The sequence below is a fragment of the Urocitellus parryii genome, chromosome 6, assembly GCF_045843805.1.
Source record: "Urocitellus parryii isolate mUroPar1 chromosome 6, mUroPar1.hap1, whole genome shotgun sequence".
Classification (NCBI taxonomy): domain Eukaryota; kingdom Metazoa; phylum Chordata; class Mammalia; order Rodentia; family Sciuridae; genus Urocitellus; species Urocitellus parryii.
Window position 1 is genome coordinate 174,183,123 of NC_135536.1, and position 15,091 is coordinate 174,198,213.

Sequence of the window (15,091 nt, forward strand, 5' to 3'; positions counted from 1 at the left end):
AAAAGGGCACAGGACAGAGCACCTGCCTAGCATGAGGCTTTGGATTCAATCCCTAATACTGCAAAAAAAAAAAAAAAAAAGAAAAAAAAACTGAAAACACTGGGTGCAGGGTGCTGGCCTAGACGTGGACACCTGCTATGACTCCACCATTTATCTGCTGGGTGCCAAGCCCCTGCAGGCACTGGGCAACTCCACCCAGGAATCCAAGGAGGTGGGAGTGTCTATTCCCTTGATTTGGTACCAGGATTGAATCCAAGGGCACTTCACCACTGAGTCACACCCACAGCTCTTTTTTGTATTTTATTTTGAGGCAGGGTCTTGCTGAGTTATTTAGGGCCTCGATAAATTGCTGAGGCTGGCTTTGAACTCACAATCCTCCTGCATTCGCCTTCCAAGCTGCTGGGAATACAGGCCCCGTGCACCTGGTTCTTTCTTTGTTTCTAAGGTAGCTAGGAGGAAGAAACTTTCATCCTGTGGTCCTTGTGTGAGAAGAATTCCTTTCTGTGGCCCCTGTGGCTTGCACAAGCCAGGCAGGCAGTAGATGCTCATGAATGTTTTTATTTTTTTTATATTTATTTTTTTGGTACTGGGGATTGAACTCAGGGGCACTAGGCCACTAAGCCACATCCCCAGCCCTTTTTTGTATTTTATTTAGAGACAGGGTCTCACTGAGTTGCTTAGTGCCTTGCTTTTGCTGAGGCTGGCTTTGAACTCCCGATCCTCCTGCCTCAGCCTCCCAAGCTATTGGGATTTCAGGCGTGTGCCAACGTGCCCGGCTCCTCCTGCGTGTTAACTGTGCTTCCCTGGGGGACTCTAATTGTCTTTTGACTTCTTTTTCTCCTATTTGTCTGCAAAAGTATCCTTAGCCTTCTACTTCATCCACACCAGCAGTCAGGCCCAGAGTGAGGTACAATAAACACTTAGAGTTGACTTATTACACAAAGTAGTGCATGAATATTCTTATTTCCTTCTTCCTTTCTTTCCTTCTTTTTTTTCTTTCTCTTTCCCTCTCTCCCTCCCCATCTCTCTTTCTGTGCTGTGGTTCTAACCCAATGCTTCCTGTATGCTCAGCACTCACTCCACCCCTCCAGCCCCTGAATGTGCTTCTGTTTAACAGTGTGTTCATGTGTGAAGGATCACAGGCTTACAGGGAAACCTAAGGCCACAAAACATCTGAAAATACAGGAGAGAATCTTTGAGATTTAGGATTAAGCATGAATTTCTTAGACATGACAATAAAAGTATGATTCCATGATTTTTTGTGTGTGGGGGTGGGGTGGGGGTAGTGTTGGGGATTGAACCCAGGGCCTTGTGCATTTGAGGCTACTCTTCCAACTGAGTTACATCCCCAGCTCCCATGAAAAATTTTAATAAATTGGACTTCATTAAAATTTAAAACTTCTACTCTTTGGGTTTTTGTTGTTGTTTGTTTTGTTTTGAGCTATATTCCCAGCTGTTTTGTTTTGTTTTAGGGGGGTACTGTGGATTGAATTTGGGGGCACTTGACCACTAAGCCATATCCCTAGTCCTATGTTGTATTTTATTTAGAGACAGGGTCTCACTGAGTTGCTTAGGGCCTCACTTTTTGCTGAGCTGGCTTTGAACTCAGGATCCTTCTGCCTCAGCCTCCACAGCCCATGTGATTACAAGCATGTGCCACCTGGCCTGGCCATTCCCAGTTCTTTGTGTTTTTAATTTTGAGACTCAGTCTTGCTAAATTGCACTTATAGAGTCTGGCCTTGAATTTGTAATCCTCCCACATTAGGAGGCCCTGGGTTTAATCCTCAGTACCACAAAATAAACAAATAAATAAACAATCCTAATGTCCTTCAATGGGTGAATAGATAAACCTATGGTGATATATAACTATTTGGTGTAATACTATTCAGCAATAAAAAAGAATGAACATAGATGAATCTCAAAATAGTTATGCTGGGTAAAAGAGCAAGAAAAGATCACATACTGCGTGATTCCATGTATACAAAATTCTAGAAAATGCAAATGAATCCATGGAGAAAACCTATATTTGGCTGGATAGTGGGTGTTAGAGGTAGGAGGGAAAGGTTAAAGGGCAGAAGAGAACTCTGGGGTCAGGGAGGTGGCAGAGCATACGTTAATTTTCTTGATTTTGATGATGTTTCCTAGGTGTGTGGATATGTCAAAATTTATCAGATTACATGCTTTAAATATGTGTAGTTTGTCCTTTACACTTTAATAAAACTCTTTAAGAAAAGAATGACATACCTATGTCGGCTGGGTGCAGTGTCTCCTACACCTCTAACCCAGCTACTCAGGAAGTTGAGGCAGGAGCATGGCACCTTCCAGGCCAGGCTGGGCAATATATGTTTTTTTTTTTTTTTTTTTTTTTTTAATAGCGCAAGAGTTAACAACTAGAATCAACAAATGGGACTTCCTCAAACTAAAAAGTTTTTTCTCAGCAAAAGAAACAATAAGAGAGATAAACAGGGAGCCTACATCCTGGGAACAAATCTTTACTCCACACACTTCAGATAGAGCCCTAATATCCAGAGTATACAAAGAACTCAAAAAATTAGACAATAAGACAACAAATAACCCAATCAATAAATGGGCCAAGGACCTGAACAGACACTTCTCAGAGGAGGACATACAATCAATCAATAAGTACATGAAAAAATGCTCACCATCGCTAGCAATCAGAGAAATGCAAATCAAAACTACCCTAAGATACCATCTCACTCCAGTAAGACTGGCAGCCATTAGGAAGTCAAACAACAATAAGTGCTGGAGAGGATGGGGGGGGGGGGGAAGGGCACTCTTGTTCATTGCTGGTGGGACTGCAAATTGGTGCAGCCAATTTGGAAAGCAGTATGGAGATTTCTTGGAAAGCTGGGAATGGAACCACCATTTGACCCAGCTATTCCCCTTCTAGGTCTATTCCCAAAAGACCTAAAAAGAGCATGCTACAGGGACACTGCTACATTGATGTTCATAGCAGCTCAATTCACGATAGCAAGATTGTGGAATCAGCCTAGATGCCCTTCAATAGATGAATGGATAAAAAAAATGTGGCATTTATACACAATGGAGTATTACTCTGCATTAAAAAATGACAAAATCATAGAATTTGGAGGGAAATGGATGGCATTAGAGCAGATTATGCTAAGTGAAGCTAGTCAATCTTTAAAAAACAAATACCAAATGACTCCTTTGATATAAGGGGAATAAACAAGGACAGGGTAGGGACGAAGAGCTTGAGAAGAAGATTTACATTAAACAGGGATGAGAGGTGGGAGGGAAAGGGAGTGAGAAGGGAAATCGCATGGAAATGGAAGGCGATCCTCAAGGTTATACAAAATGACATATAAGAGGAAAGGAGGGGTAAGACAAGATAATACAAATGGAAGAAATGATTTACAGTAGAAGGGGTAGAGAGAGAAAAGGGGAGGGGAGGGGAGGGGAGGGGAGGGGGGATAGTAGAGAATAGGACAGACAGCAGAATACATCAGACACACGAGAAAGGCAATATGTCAATCAATGGAAGGGTAACTGATGTGATACAGCAATCTGTATACTGGGTAAAATTGGGAGTTCATAACCCACTTGAATCAAACTGCGAAATATGATGTATTAAGAACTATGTAATGTTTTGAACGACCAACAATAAAAAAATTTATTTATTTATTTATTTATTTTTTAGTTTTTGGCAGACACAACATACTTGTTGGTATGTGGTGCTGAGGATCGAACCCGGGCTGCACACATGCCAGGCCAGAGCGCTACCGCTTGAGCCACATCCCCAGCCCCAGGGTAATATATGTTTCAAAATAAAAATAAGTAAATAAAAAGGGCTGGGGAAGTAGCTCAGTGGTCCAGTGCCCCTGAGTTTAATCCCCAGTGGTGAGGTGGGGATTTATGTAAAGACAAGGGTTTGGAGGAGCAGTTCAGTGGTAGGGCACATGCTCTGCATACAAAATTTGACCCTGCACAAACTTCAGCCTGTGTGCATGACCACCCCAGCCCCTGATCATGCGCGTATGCAAAATTCCTACTTCACACTGGTTGGCTTCTCCCTCTCACCCCTCTCTGCAATGGAAACCCTATTAGTTTTTTAGTGTGTATCTTTTTTGGCTATTTTAGCTTTACTTTTTGCAGCATTGGGGACTGAACCAGGACCTCACACATGCTAGGCCAAGCAAGAGCTCTACCACTGCGCTGCACTCCAGGCCAGCTCTCTCAGAGCCACACCTCCCACTTGCTTGACAGCCAGGCCAAGCATTGATGCTCCATTCATAGTTCGAAGAATGCCACTGTCCAGCGTGCATTTAGGTCATTTGAAGTTAACTCATTTGCATACAGCAGTGAACATGCGTGAGCAGCCATCTTTGTGCCTGTCCCGTGATTTCTTTGGAATTGACTGCAGCAAGTGGAATTTCAGGGTCAAGGAGCAAACCCGTGGTAATGAATGAATGCTTCCATTTCCTCTAGTTGACCACCAATCTTCCAGTTCTTCTAAGGAGCACGGTGCTGTCTCCCTCACTAGGGAATTGCTAACCAAGGCCTAGAGAGTTCGCAGGGTAGTGGGGTGTGTGATAAGTGGGCGAGGAGTCCAGCTATTTAATTGATTATTGTCTCTCTCCTTTGAAGCTGGTCTTACTGATCAGTTTTCCTGGTTTCCTGATGTAGGGGCAGAGGATTGATTTCTTTGTTGTTCTCTCCCCAATCATCTGTGGGAAAAGGGAACCTGCTGATAACTGCTGAATTAGTTACTTGGGAGAGGAAGGACTATAAGGCCACCCTCCCCTAGGTGAATTCCATAATTTACTCCTGCTTATGGGGTGGCTGGAGTGACTATCCTGAGCCTTCGTGTCCCTGCTGAGACAAGCCTAGGACTCAGGAGTCAGATTCCCTGCCCTAGGCAAGAAGGGGCTGCATGACAATAATGTGTCCTTGTTACAACAATGCAGCCATCACAGCAGCTCAGGCTTTGGGGAGGTTTTTTAAAGTCTCCTTTGTATTTAAAAACAAAATAAAACAAAAACCACCAAATAACTCTAGTCGTTGGAGTTGTGGAGAGGACTACAGAAGATGATAATGGCAAGCTCTTTTCCCGGTGCAGGTCCCACGCGAGAACGCAATAAATGGTCATCCACAGCAGCTGGAGTCAGGCCTCCTTCCCCAGGCTCAAGCGGAGAGCGAGGGTTGGGGTGGTGAGGCCAGGAGAAAAACTCCCAAGCGGGCCAAGCTGTGAGGCTGGGTGGGGGAGCCTCGCAGGTGTGGGGCGGGGAGGTAAGGTGACCCTTGCCCAGCGACCGACCGCACCCACGAGGAACACATTCCCAGGCCTCCCGCTCAGGGTCTGCAGGTGACTCGCGGGGGGAGCAGGGAACGCTCTAGCCCAGTTTGTCGTCTCCATGGCGACCGCCCGCGCGGCGCCAGCCTGACAGCCCGTCCGGGTTTTATGAATGGGTGACGTCACGCGCCTGGCGTCTAACGGTCTGAGCCGCTTGTTCAGACGCTGACACAGACCGGCCCGGGAAGGGGAGGGGGAGACTGGATCTCCGCAGCTGCCGCGCTGTGGGAGGGAGACCCCGCTTCGAGGTTTTAAGGGGGGAAGAAAAGCTAGCTAATAAAGGGAGAAAAATTAAAAATCGCTAGTTGCTGTAAATTTGGTGGGTTTTGCAGGGACTGCATTCAGGGTAGGACCCGGGGGAATGCAGGTCCACTCCACCAAGTTCCTTCCATCTAGTTTAGGTCCAGAAGCATCATCCTCAACTCAGGAGGACTTCCCCGAATTAACTGCCCCCACCTCAAGGGACCTGGGTAGGCCGTTCTGGTGGTAGAAACATTAGCAGCCATAATCTCTGGGGATTGGGAAAGACCAGCCCTGGGAATTGAGCGCGAAGTTGCGCCCACTTTAGCCGAGCGCAGCGGCGCACGCCTTGAACAATCCCAGCTCTTTGTGAGGCTGAGCTAGGAGGACCCCAAGTTTGAATCCATCCTGGGCAACTTAACGAGACCTGGTCTCCAAAATAAAAGGGCTGGGGTGTGGCTCAGTGGAAGAATGTCCATTGATTCAGTCCCCAATAAGGGCCGGGAGTGGGGGTGGGGGGGACGGAAAAACAAAAACCAAGAGATTCCACTTAAAAATTCTTCCTGAAATTTGGAGATCAGGGTCCGAGAGGCAATCTTCCAAGAGGATCTGGAAACCTTGAGTTAGTCCTGGACACTCTGGGCGACCCAGAGCCAGCCACTTCTCCGCCCAGGCCTCAGTTTCTCTCATCTGTAAAATGGAGTTAGAGAGGTGAGAAAACGAGGAAAACTAAATCCTGTGGTCTTTTCGTTTTCGGCAATACCGATTTTGCCTCCTTGTCTCCTTCCAGAAGAGTCCAAGACAGCCCTCACCTCCAATAGCCACTCGGCCAGTGCCTCTCTCTCCCTGTTCTGGGATTCGGTCGCCTTTCCACTAACCTCCACTAATGCGAGGGTGCACTAGTTGGGCAGGGGGCGGGACTCGAGAGTGCTCGAGGCCCCGCCCCCTTATCGCCCATTGGCTGCTTTTGAACGTTCTGGGCCCACCCCTGGGGGGGCGCGGCGTCCCTATAAAAGTCGGGCTCTGGAGCCCACGTCCCACATTCTACTACCTTCTTCTTATCTTGGCAGCTCCCAGTTCCCAGGGTCTTCTTCCTCTTTCCGCCTCACCTCTCGACTTAGCCAGTCTCGAGAATCATGAAGGTTGCCAGTGGCAGTGCCGCGGCCGCCGCGGGTCCCAGTTGCACCCTGAAGGCCGGCAAGACGGCGGGCGGCGCGGGCGAGGTGATGCGCTGCCTGTCGGAGCAGAGCGTGGCCATCTCGCGCGGCGCCGGGGCGCGCCTGCCAGTCCTGCTGGACGAGCAGCAGGTGAACGTGCTGCTCTACGACATGAACGGCTGTTATTCGCGCCTCAAGGAGCTGGTGCCCACCCTGCCCCAGAACCGCAAAGTGAGCAAAGTGGAGATCCTTCAGCACGTCATCGACTACATCAGGGATCTGCAGTTGGAGCTGAACTCGGAATCCGAAGTCGGGACCCCCGGGGGCCGAGGGCTGCCGGTCAGAGCTCCGCTCAGCACCCTGAACGGCGAAATCAGCGCCTTAGCGGCCGAGGTGAGCGCCGAGTTGGAGTACCAGATTGTCCTCTCACGACTGGGAAGTGAGGCAAGGGGAGGGGGGGATTTGTACGATGTCCGCCCCATCCTTTCGGGCACCGGGCATTGCCGAGATGCCCAGGGAAGAGAGAGCGCCTGCTGCGCTTGCAGCCGTGTCCCCTCCAACCTGCCGGATCTCATCCCCTCTTTCTGTCCTTTTCACAGGCAGCATGTGTTCCAGCGGACGATCGCATCTTGTGTCGCTGAAGCGCCGCCCGCAGGGATCGGTGGACCCCAGCCCTCCAGGAGGCAAGAGGAAAAAGTGCTCTCGGTTCCCCCCAGGAGCCTCGCGGGAACTGGGGGAAGCAAGACGGATTGGCGACCTTCGGGCCTTTGCAGATCCGGCCCAGGGCTGGGAGACTGACTAGGGGAGGCTTCTCTCCACATCTACCAGCCGCCAGAGACTTTGGGGGGTTCCCCCGTGTGTTTCTATTTTTTGAAAAGCAGACATTTTAAAAAATGGTCACGTTTGGTGCTTCTCAGATTTCTGAGGAAATTGCTTTGTATTGTATATTACAATGATCACCGACTGAGAATATTGTTTTACAATAGTTCTGTGGGGGTGTTTTTTTTTTTTGTTTTGTTTTTTGGTTTTGTTATTAAACAAATACTTTAGATGGTGGTAAAGTCGCAATGATTTCTTGGATTGAGGGGAGGGGCTGTGGGTTGACCTCTGACCCTTTTCACAGCTGGTGCTCAGAGGAGGGGGACTGGAGGGCCACATCTGGACTGTCACTGTTACCGACCTGAATGAGTGTTTCCGGTGTCTTTAAAGTCTATTCTTAACCATCCCTGGCCATTTCCCTTCTCCCCAGTGTCATAAAATTAAATCCTCTAGACCTCTAGGGTTTCTCTCAAAGTGGTCACTGGGCCATCTGGATCACCTGGGGAGGTTGTTAAAATGCAGATGAACCTGTGGAGGCCCCCTCAGGGTGGGGAGTGTTGAAGCCATTCAAGTTGGAGAACCAGGTCACTGGACCATCTGTCTCAGCCAAGATGTTGGAAGTGAGACTCGGTGGAAAGGGACTTGCCCAGGGGTCATAACTTCTCTGAAGCAGAAGCTTCTTTTTCCCTATTCCCCAGTAGGAGGTGCCTCCCCCAGCAGGCCACTTCTCCCTGGGTGCCAGCAATCTGCCCTGGGGCTCTCAGCTTGTCCAAGTGGGTGATCAAGTTGGCAAGGCCAGCCTGTGCACAGCTGCTGGGCCACCTGCTCCGTGTTGGGACTCAGCCCCCTCACCCTGGCCTGGCTGTGCCAGCAGCTCAAACCAAGCACTGCCCTGGGGCTACTGTGGGCTCTGAGAAGGAGTGGGCGAGTCATGTCCCTAGCTCCTGAGCAGGAAAAAGGTGTCATTGGCAAGGCCTATCTGCCTGGACATGTGGGTTTGTGCTCTGGGGGGAGGGGGTGGGGTGCATTAAGTGTCTGGGCTTGTATATGTGACATGAGTAAACTGGTAGTCTTCTCTAAGAGGTTGGGTCATCTACTCATGTACAGGCCTGGGGGTGTAAGTAAGGTTGTGTTTGGGGGGGTGTGGAAGGGTAAATGCAAACACATGTGTTCTGCAGATAAGTGTGCAACCTCCAGCTGTTTGGGCTTGTATGTTCTGCCTAAATGCATGTTGGGCATCTCTGCATGGGTCTGGGTTGATGGATGGGATCTTGTGTTGGGGGGCGTGTGTGTGTGTGTGTGTGTGTGTGTGTGTGTGTGTAACTATAAATCGCTTGGCATTCCTGGGCCTCTGCAAGTCTAGGGTAGGATAGGGGCAGCTACGTTCGGGCAAACCCTTCCTCAGAAATCCAAGTACCAAATCCCTGGGCAATTTTTGGGCTTGGGGACACCAATTCTCCAATATTCCCATCAAGTCAACTTTCCTGTTATACAAAGAGAAAGAGTTCCCAGAAAGGGCGAATAACTTGTCCCAGGGAGGGTAAGGACTACAGAGACATTATGTCCAAGAACAAAATAGATTAAACAGCACCTGGAACCAGAGGCCTGACTCCACCATTTACATAAAGGATTTCAGGGATCCCTGTGGAGCTAACGGTAGGACTGTGACTGCAGTTTTGCAACAAAAGATACCAGCTCCGGAAGAGGATGAGCAAAAACAAAATTTAAAAGTAGTAGTGATTGAGCACTAATGTTAAGTCAGGTACCACCCACAAAAATTGTATGGACTTCATCAAAGAAAATGGTATTTGTAGGTAAATTAAGTCCTTTGCTACCCACTCCCTGCCCGTTACTGTTTTATAAAATTGTCCAGAATAAATGAAATCAAGTAAAACTGAGCACAGTGCTTGGCACGTACTGTTTTGACAGTTATAAATTACTAATTGTCTGTGTGTCCTTGGAGTGTCCTCAGAGGCACACGTGGACACCCACTGCCTTCCTTGTGTGGGCTCCCCCTCACTCCCGCCCGCAAGCCCACCCACGGGGACGTGAGCGTGTCCCCTGCGCGCACTCCTACATGCAGGGCCTGGGTCCAGGGGAGGAAGGGGCTGCGGCAGGGCCCCGGCCACCTCCCCCGCCATTCAGGCCCACTCTGGATTCCACGTTTCTCTCTCTTCCCCTTTGGCCCGGGCCCAGCCCATCTGGAGGCCGACTCGGCGGCGGCCTGGGAGCGTTTCCATCAGCTGGGCCCGAGGAATGCGGAGCTATTTAACCTGAGCATCCCCAGGTGTACGGAGGCGCCTGGCTGTCTGGGGCTCGCCGTCTTTGGCACCGCCGCGCTAGACAAACAGCGCGCCGCCCCCGCCCTGCCCTCCGCCCGCAGCTGCAGCCGGGCTTGGGAACGCGGGCGCCGGCGGCTTGCATAAGAGGCTCCCGGCCTCGCAGAGGGAGGGAGGGGACAGTGTGTGTGTGTGTGTGTGTGTGTGTGTGTGTGTGTGTGTGTGTGTGTGTGTGTCTGCGTGCGCGCGCCCTTGCGAGCGCACAAAACCCTGCTACTTTGGAAATCATTAACGCCTTAACCCCTCCTGGACGGGGCCAGCCAGCAGCTGGGGTGAAGACACCGAGAAACTCTAGGACAAAGTTCCTTGGGCACTGGACTTGCCCTTCTCCTTCTCCTACCCCCCCCCCCCGCTGTGCTGGGGATTGAACCCAGGGGAGTCCTACCACTGAGCTACATGCCCAGTCCCTTTCATACAGTGTCTCCCTAAGTTTTGCAGGCCGGCCTTGAACTTGCCATCCTTCTTGCCTCAGCCACTGAGCAGCCAACGCGTGTGGCTCTTAAGTTCTTTTTATTTAACACCTATAGAGTGTTTATTATCTGCTGGGTGCTATACTAAGTAAGCTCTTTAAAATATCATTTCATTTAATCCTCACAATCTTAACTCTTACATGCTCTTATACGCTCAATCTAATAACAGTAATGATAAGAGGTTAACCTTTTAATAGGGAGGAAATTAGAAGGCAGCTTGTGTCAGCGTTGATGTTCGTCACTTGATGAGCTCCCAGTTCACATCTGGAAAATGTGTTTCAGAACCTGGGCTTCCAGGAGCAATTGACCTGATGCACATAAAAAGCTGGGGTCATGGCTCAGTGCTATTGTGTTTGCCTGTGGATGAAGCACTGGGTTCAATCCTCAGCACCACATAAAGATAAATAAAGGTATCATGGTCCATCTACAACTAAAAAATATTTTTCAAAAAGCTTACCACAACCTCCTCCTCCCCCACCAGGCCTGTGGTGGCACTCCTATAATCCTAGCAACTCTGGAGGCTGAGGAAGGAGGATGGTAAGTTGGGCCAGCCTCAGCAATTTAGGGAGTCCCTGTCTCAAAAGGACTGGGTATTAGCTCTGTGACAGGATGCCTCTGGGTTCAATCCCCAGTACAAAAAAAAAAAAAAATTATCACTCTTAAGATGGGCAGGTGGTGGTCCCTGTTAGGCTCAGCTTCTGGGGAGGCTGAGGCAGGAGGGTTGATCTCTTGAGTGACACCCCTTCTCAAAACAAAACAAGGAGCTGGGGCTGTAGTTCAGTGGCAGGGCCCTTGCCTAGCCTATGTGAGGTGCTGATTCCATCCTCAGTACCACAAAAAAAAAAAAAAAAAAAAGAGTTTAGAGTCCTGTCTGGCTCACGCAGGCACTTAGTAGATGTTGGTATAGAATGTTTGGGGACCTTACTAAGGGTAAGCAGCCTATCTGTTGTGGGGCTCATGGCTACTCCTATTCAGATGACAAAAGAGAGGCTTCAGAGAAGAGGAGGGACTCACCTATGAACACACTGGGACTTGGACTTTTCCAGAAATCAGATTGTTCGGAACCAGGTTTATAAGAGACCTCATATTCCTAAAGGACGTCCAATTTAGCCTTTTCATCTTATTTCCAATTATAATTATAATCATACCTGGTCACCATACACACTCACACACACGTACAATATGTACATATGCACATACATATGCATATATTTTTTAACTATGTATCTTTAGGACACAGACATATCACAGCTTTTATGACCATATTTTGGCATCTCAATTTTAAAACTCTAACTGGAGCCTGGAAGGATGGTCCGTCAGCCTCCATTTCCTAGAGGTCCAGGTGGGATCCTACGTGACCCAGTTCTGAGAGAACTGGTCATATAGCAAGGCAATGTCTGGAAGCAGGTGCGAACAAAGAAAATGCTGTGGAAAGGCCAGATTCTGATACTGGCGGCTGAGGGATCCTCTAGCCAAGCCCTGATTTCTAGAAATACCCTTCCCCCAACCCAGGTCCAGGATGCTTCCGACACAAACACCAACCTTGTACCTGCCAGTGGGATTCATTCGGACCTCAATTTTGCCTTGCTGGGGGAGGCTGCCCCTGGATCACCCCACATTTTAACTCCTCAGATGAAGGCTTGGCCTTAGAACTCTTCTCATGCCAGTCACTGCTACTGAACACCAGGAACTGCCAAACCAGATAGGGTTCCCCAATGCCCAGAGTCACACAGCAGGGTTCCTGAGTGGCAGGCGGGCCTTGGATCCCAGTCTGGCTGCCACAGTGAAAGGAGGTGAGTCACAGGGGCAAGGCCAGGAGTTGGGTGAGGCTGGGGCCAGGGTCCAGGAACTGCTTTCCGGGAAAGGGAAGAGAAGAGGAAACCAGAGGCCTGGAGGAGCTATCTGAAGGGCGGGGCAGGGAGTCCTTATCTCCCTGACCAGCCCTGGCTGGTCCTACTTCCTGCCTACCACCCCAACTCTTGCAAAACCTCCTTCCCAGCGTTGCCCCCAAGAGGGGTGCCCCAGGCCGGTACACTGTTGCATCAGAGCTTGTGCAAGGGGCGGTTAGGGGAAGATGGTGGCTATGGGCCAAGAGGGAGCAAGGGAAGGCAGACCCAATACCACTTCTGATTGGGCACTTGCTTCACTCCCTGGCCCTCAGACTCCCCAACTTTGAAATGCATGGTCAACCCACTTTTCTGAAGTTTCAGCAATATCATCTCCAAGCCATGCACACTGAGCCTCAGGTAAACGGTTGTTGCTTCCACCTGGAAAACTGTACTAGTCCCAGCTGGTTCATTGAACAGTTAGAAAGCTCCTGCCACATGCTAGGAATGAACTGGGGAGCTAACAATTTAGAAAAGAAAATCCTTCCCTCCTGGAACTTTATTCTTAGTGGGAAACAGACAGCAAAAAATACATGTATAACCAGAAGTGCATTTACTCTGAAATTACTGAAGCTTAAACTTCCAAGCTCCTCATGTGAGAAGAGCACTAAACTTTGTGTTCACAGGTGGTTCTTTTCTTTTCTGTCTTTCTTTCTTTCTTTCTTTTTTTTTTTTTCTTGTACACAGGTTTGAACCCAGGGGCTGAACCACTGAGCCACATCCCCAGCTCTTTTTAGTTTTGGAAACAGGGTCTCTCTAAGTCCCTTAAGGCCTTGCTAAATTGAGGCTGGCTGATCTTCCTGCCTCAGCCCCCCAAACTGCTGGGATTACACAGGTGCCCCATGTTGCTAGGCTGTTGTTGTTGTTGTGTGTGTGTGTTGTAAAATTTGAAAACAGTTGTGTTCCTGTTTGAGGCCCCACAAAACCTAGAGTCTAACATATAAGAGGAAAGGAAGACCTTGCACAGTGGTGTATACCTGTAATCCCAACTGCTGGGAAGGCTGAGGCAGGAGGATCACAGGTTCGAATCCAGCTGGGCAACTTAACGAGACTATTTTTTTTTTCTTTAGTCATAAAAAAAAAAATTTAAAAAGGGCTTGGTGATAGAACCCTTTTGAGTTCAATCCCCAGTACCCCAAACCAAACCAAACCAAACCAAACCATGCTGGGCTGGTTGTGATTCCAGCGATTTGGTAGGATGCAGGTTCAAGACCAGCTTCAGCAGCTTAAGGAGACCCTATCTGAAAATGAAATACGAAAAATGAGGGGAAGGGTGGGATGTCATTCGGTGGTAAGGCCCCCTGGGTTCATTATTCCCAGTATCAAGCAAACAAAAAACAGGGCCGAGGAGGTAGCTCAGTGATACAAAGCTTGCATGGGTGAGGCCCTGGGTTCGACCCCACAATATTGTCAAACAAACAAAAAGTGGGGGGAGGGAGCAGGGCCCAAGTTCAAAGACAGAGCCCCAGAAGACCGATGAGTCATCTGAAGACAGAGAAGAATCATGTCTATGGGAGCTGTTCGTTTTGGGGAATTTAAGAGACCTCTGAAGGACGACCTAGACCCCCTCTACCCGCCAGCAGCTGGGACGCTCACGCAGCTGCACACACCCGCTCCGTGCTGGCTGCGACCATCCTCAGGCCACGGGCGCCCCCTTCCGGGATGATTCAGGGCTGTGCTCGCGCGGGCAAAAAACCCAACCAGTTCGGAACCCTGGCGGCCTCTAGTGGACTTTGTGGGATCTGCAGCTGAGAACGTTTAGGAAGTAGAAGCCCGGGTGTTTCTGAGACAGGTGGATGACTATGTGTTAGTACAGATGTACACAGCAGGCGACGAATCCAGAAGACAGTAACAAAGCACACACTTAAGTACCAGCCAGGCTGATAAACAGAAGAGTAGTTCTTCTGCAATTCCTGTATGCCCGCCTGGATAAAATCCCCAACCTCCCTTGTGGGATGCGATGATCTCTATCCAGAACTTTGTGTCAATCAATCATTTCTCCTCCTCCTCCTTGTCCTTCTCCTCCTCCTTCTTTTTCCCATGCTGGGGGTCGTGGGACCCCACTCATCCTCTTTCCTTTCTGCTTCCTGGCTGACATGGTAAGTGGGTTATTTCAGTTGGCTGGTTGTTTGGATTTGTTTTGTTTTGCTGCAGTACAGGGGTTGAACCCAGGGGCACTCTGCCCCTGCACTACATCCCCAGCCTTATTATAATTTTTTAAAATTTTATTTTGAGACAAAGTCTTTCTTTTTTTTATTTTACTTTTTAGTTTTTGGTGGACACAACATCTTTATTTTGTTTTATGTGGTGCTGAGGATCGAACCCAGTGCCCCGTGCATGTCAGGCGAGCCACATCCCCAGCCCACAGAGGCAAAGTCTTTCTAAATTGCCCACGCTGGCCTTGAATTTGCAATCCTCCAGCCTCAGTCTCCAGAGTATCAGGGATTATAGGCGCTCATCAAAGCACCAGGGTTGGCAGATGTTTTATGTAACTGATCTGAACTCTTTGAAAGTATCAAGGTCATGGAAAAGAAAGACTGAATAATGGTCAGATCAAATGAGGCTAAAGAGACATGATAACTTAACACCATGTGGGATCCTGGATTAGATTATGAACAACATGAACAGCAAAATGACATGAGTAGGAAAACAGAGGAAATCTAATAATTTCTTTTGGGGAACAAGCACCAGGGATTGAATTCAGGGGCACTCAAGCACCGAGCCACATCCTGAGGCCTATTTCGTATTTTATTTAGAGACAGGGTCTCACTGAGTTTCTTAGCACCTCACTTTTGCTGAGGCTGGCTTTGAACCTTCAACCCTCCTATCTCAGCCTCTGGAACCACGG

General features: G+C 49.0%; 1 protein-coding gene across 1 annotated transcript; it reads left to right on the forward strand.

The window, feature by feature from the left end:
* Positions 1-6,633: 6,633 nt before the first annotated feature.
* Positions 6,634-7,722, forward strand: Id1 (inhibitor of DNA binding 1). Its single transcript, XM_026402118.2, has 2 exons — positions 6,634-7,122; positions 7,329-7,722. The coding sequence occupies exons 1-2, from the start codon at positions 6,709-6,711 to the stop codon at positions 7,368-7,370; spliced, it is 456 nt and encodes a 151-aa protein (XP_026257903.1). The 5' UTR covers positions 6,634-6,708; the 3' UTR covers positions 7,371-7,722.
* Positions 7,723-15,091: the final 7,369 nt, after the last annotated feature.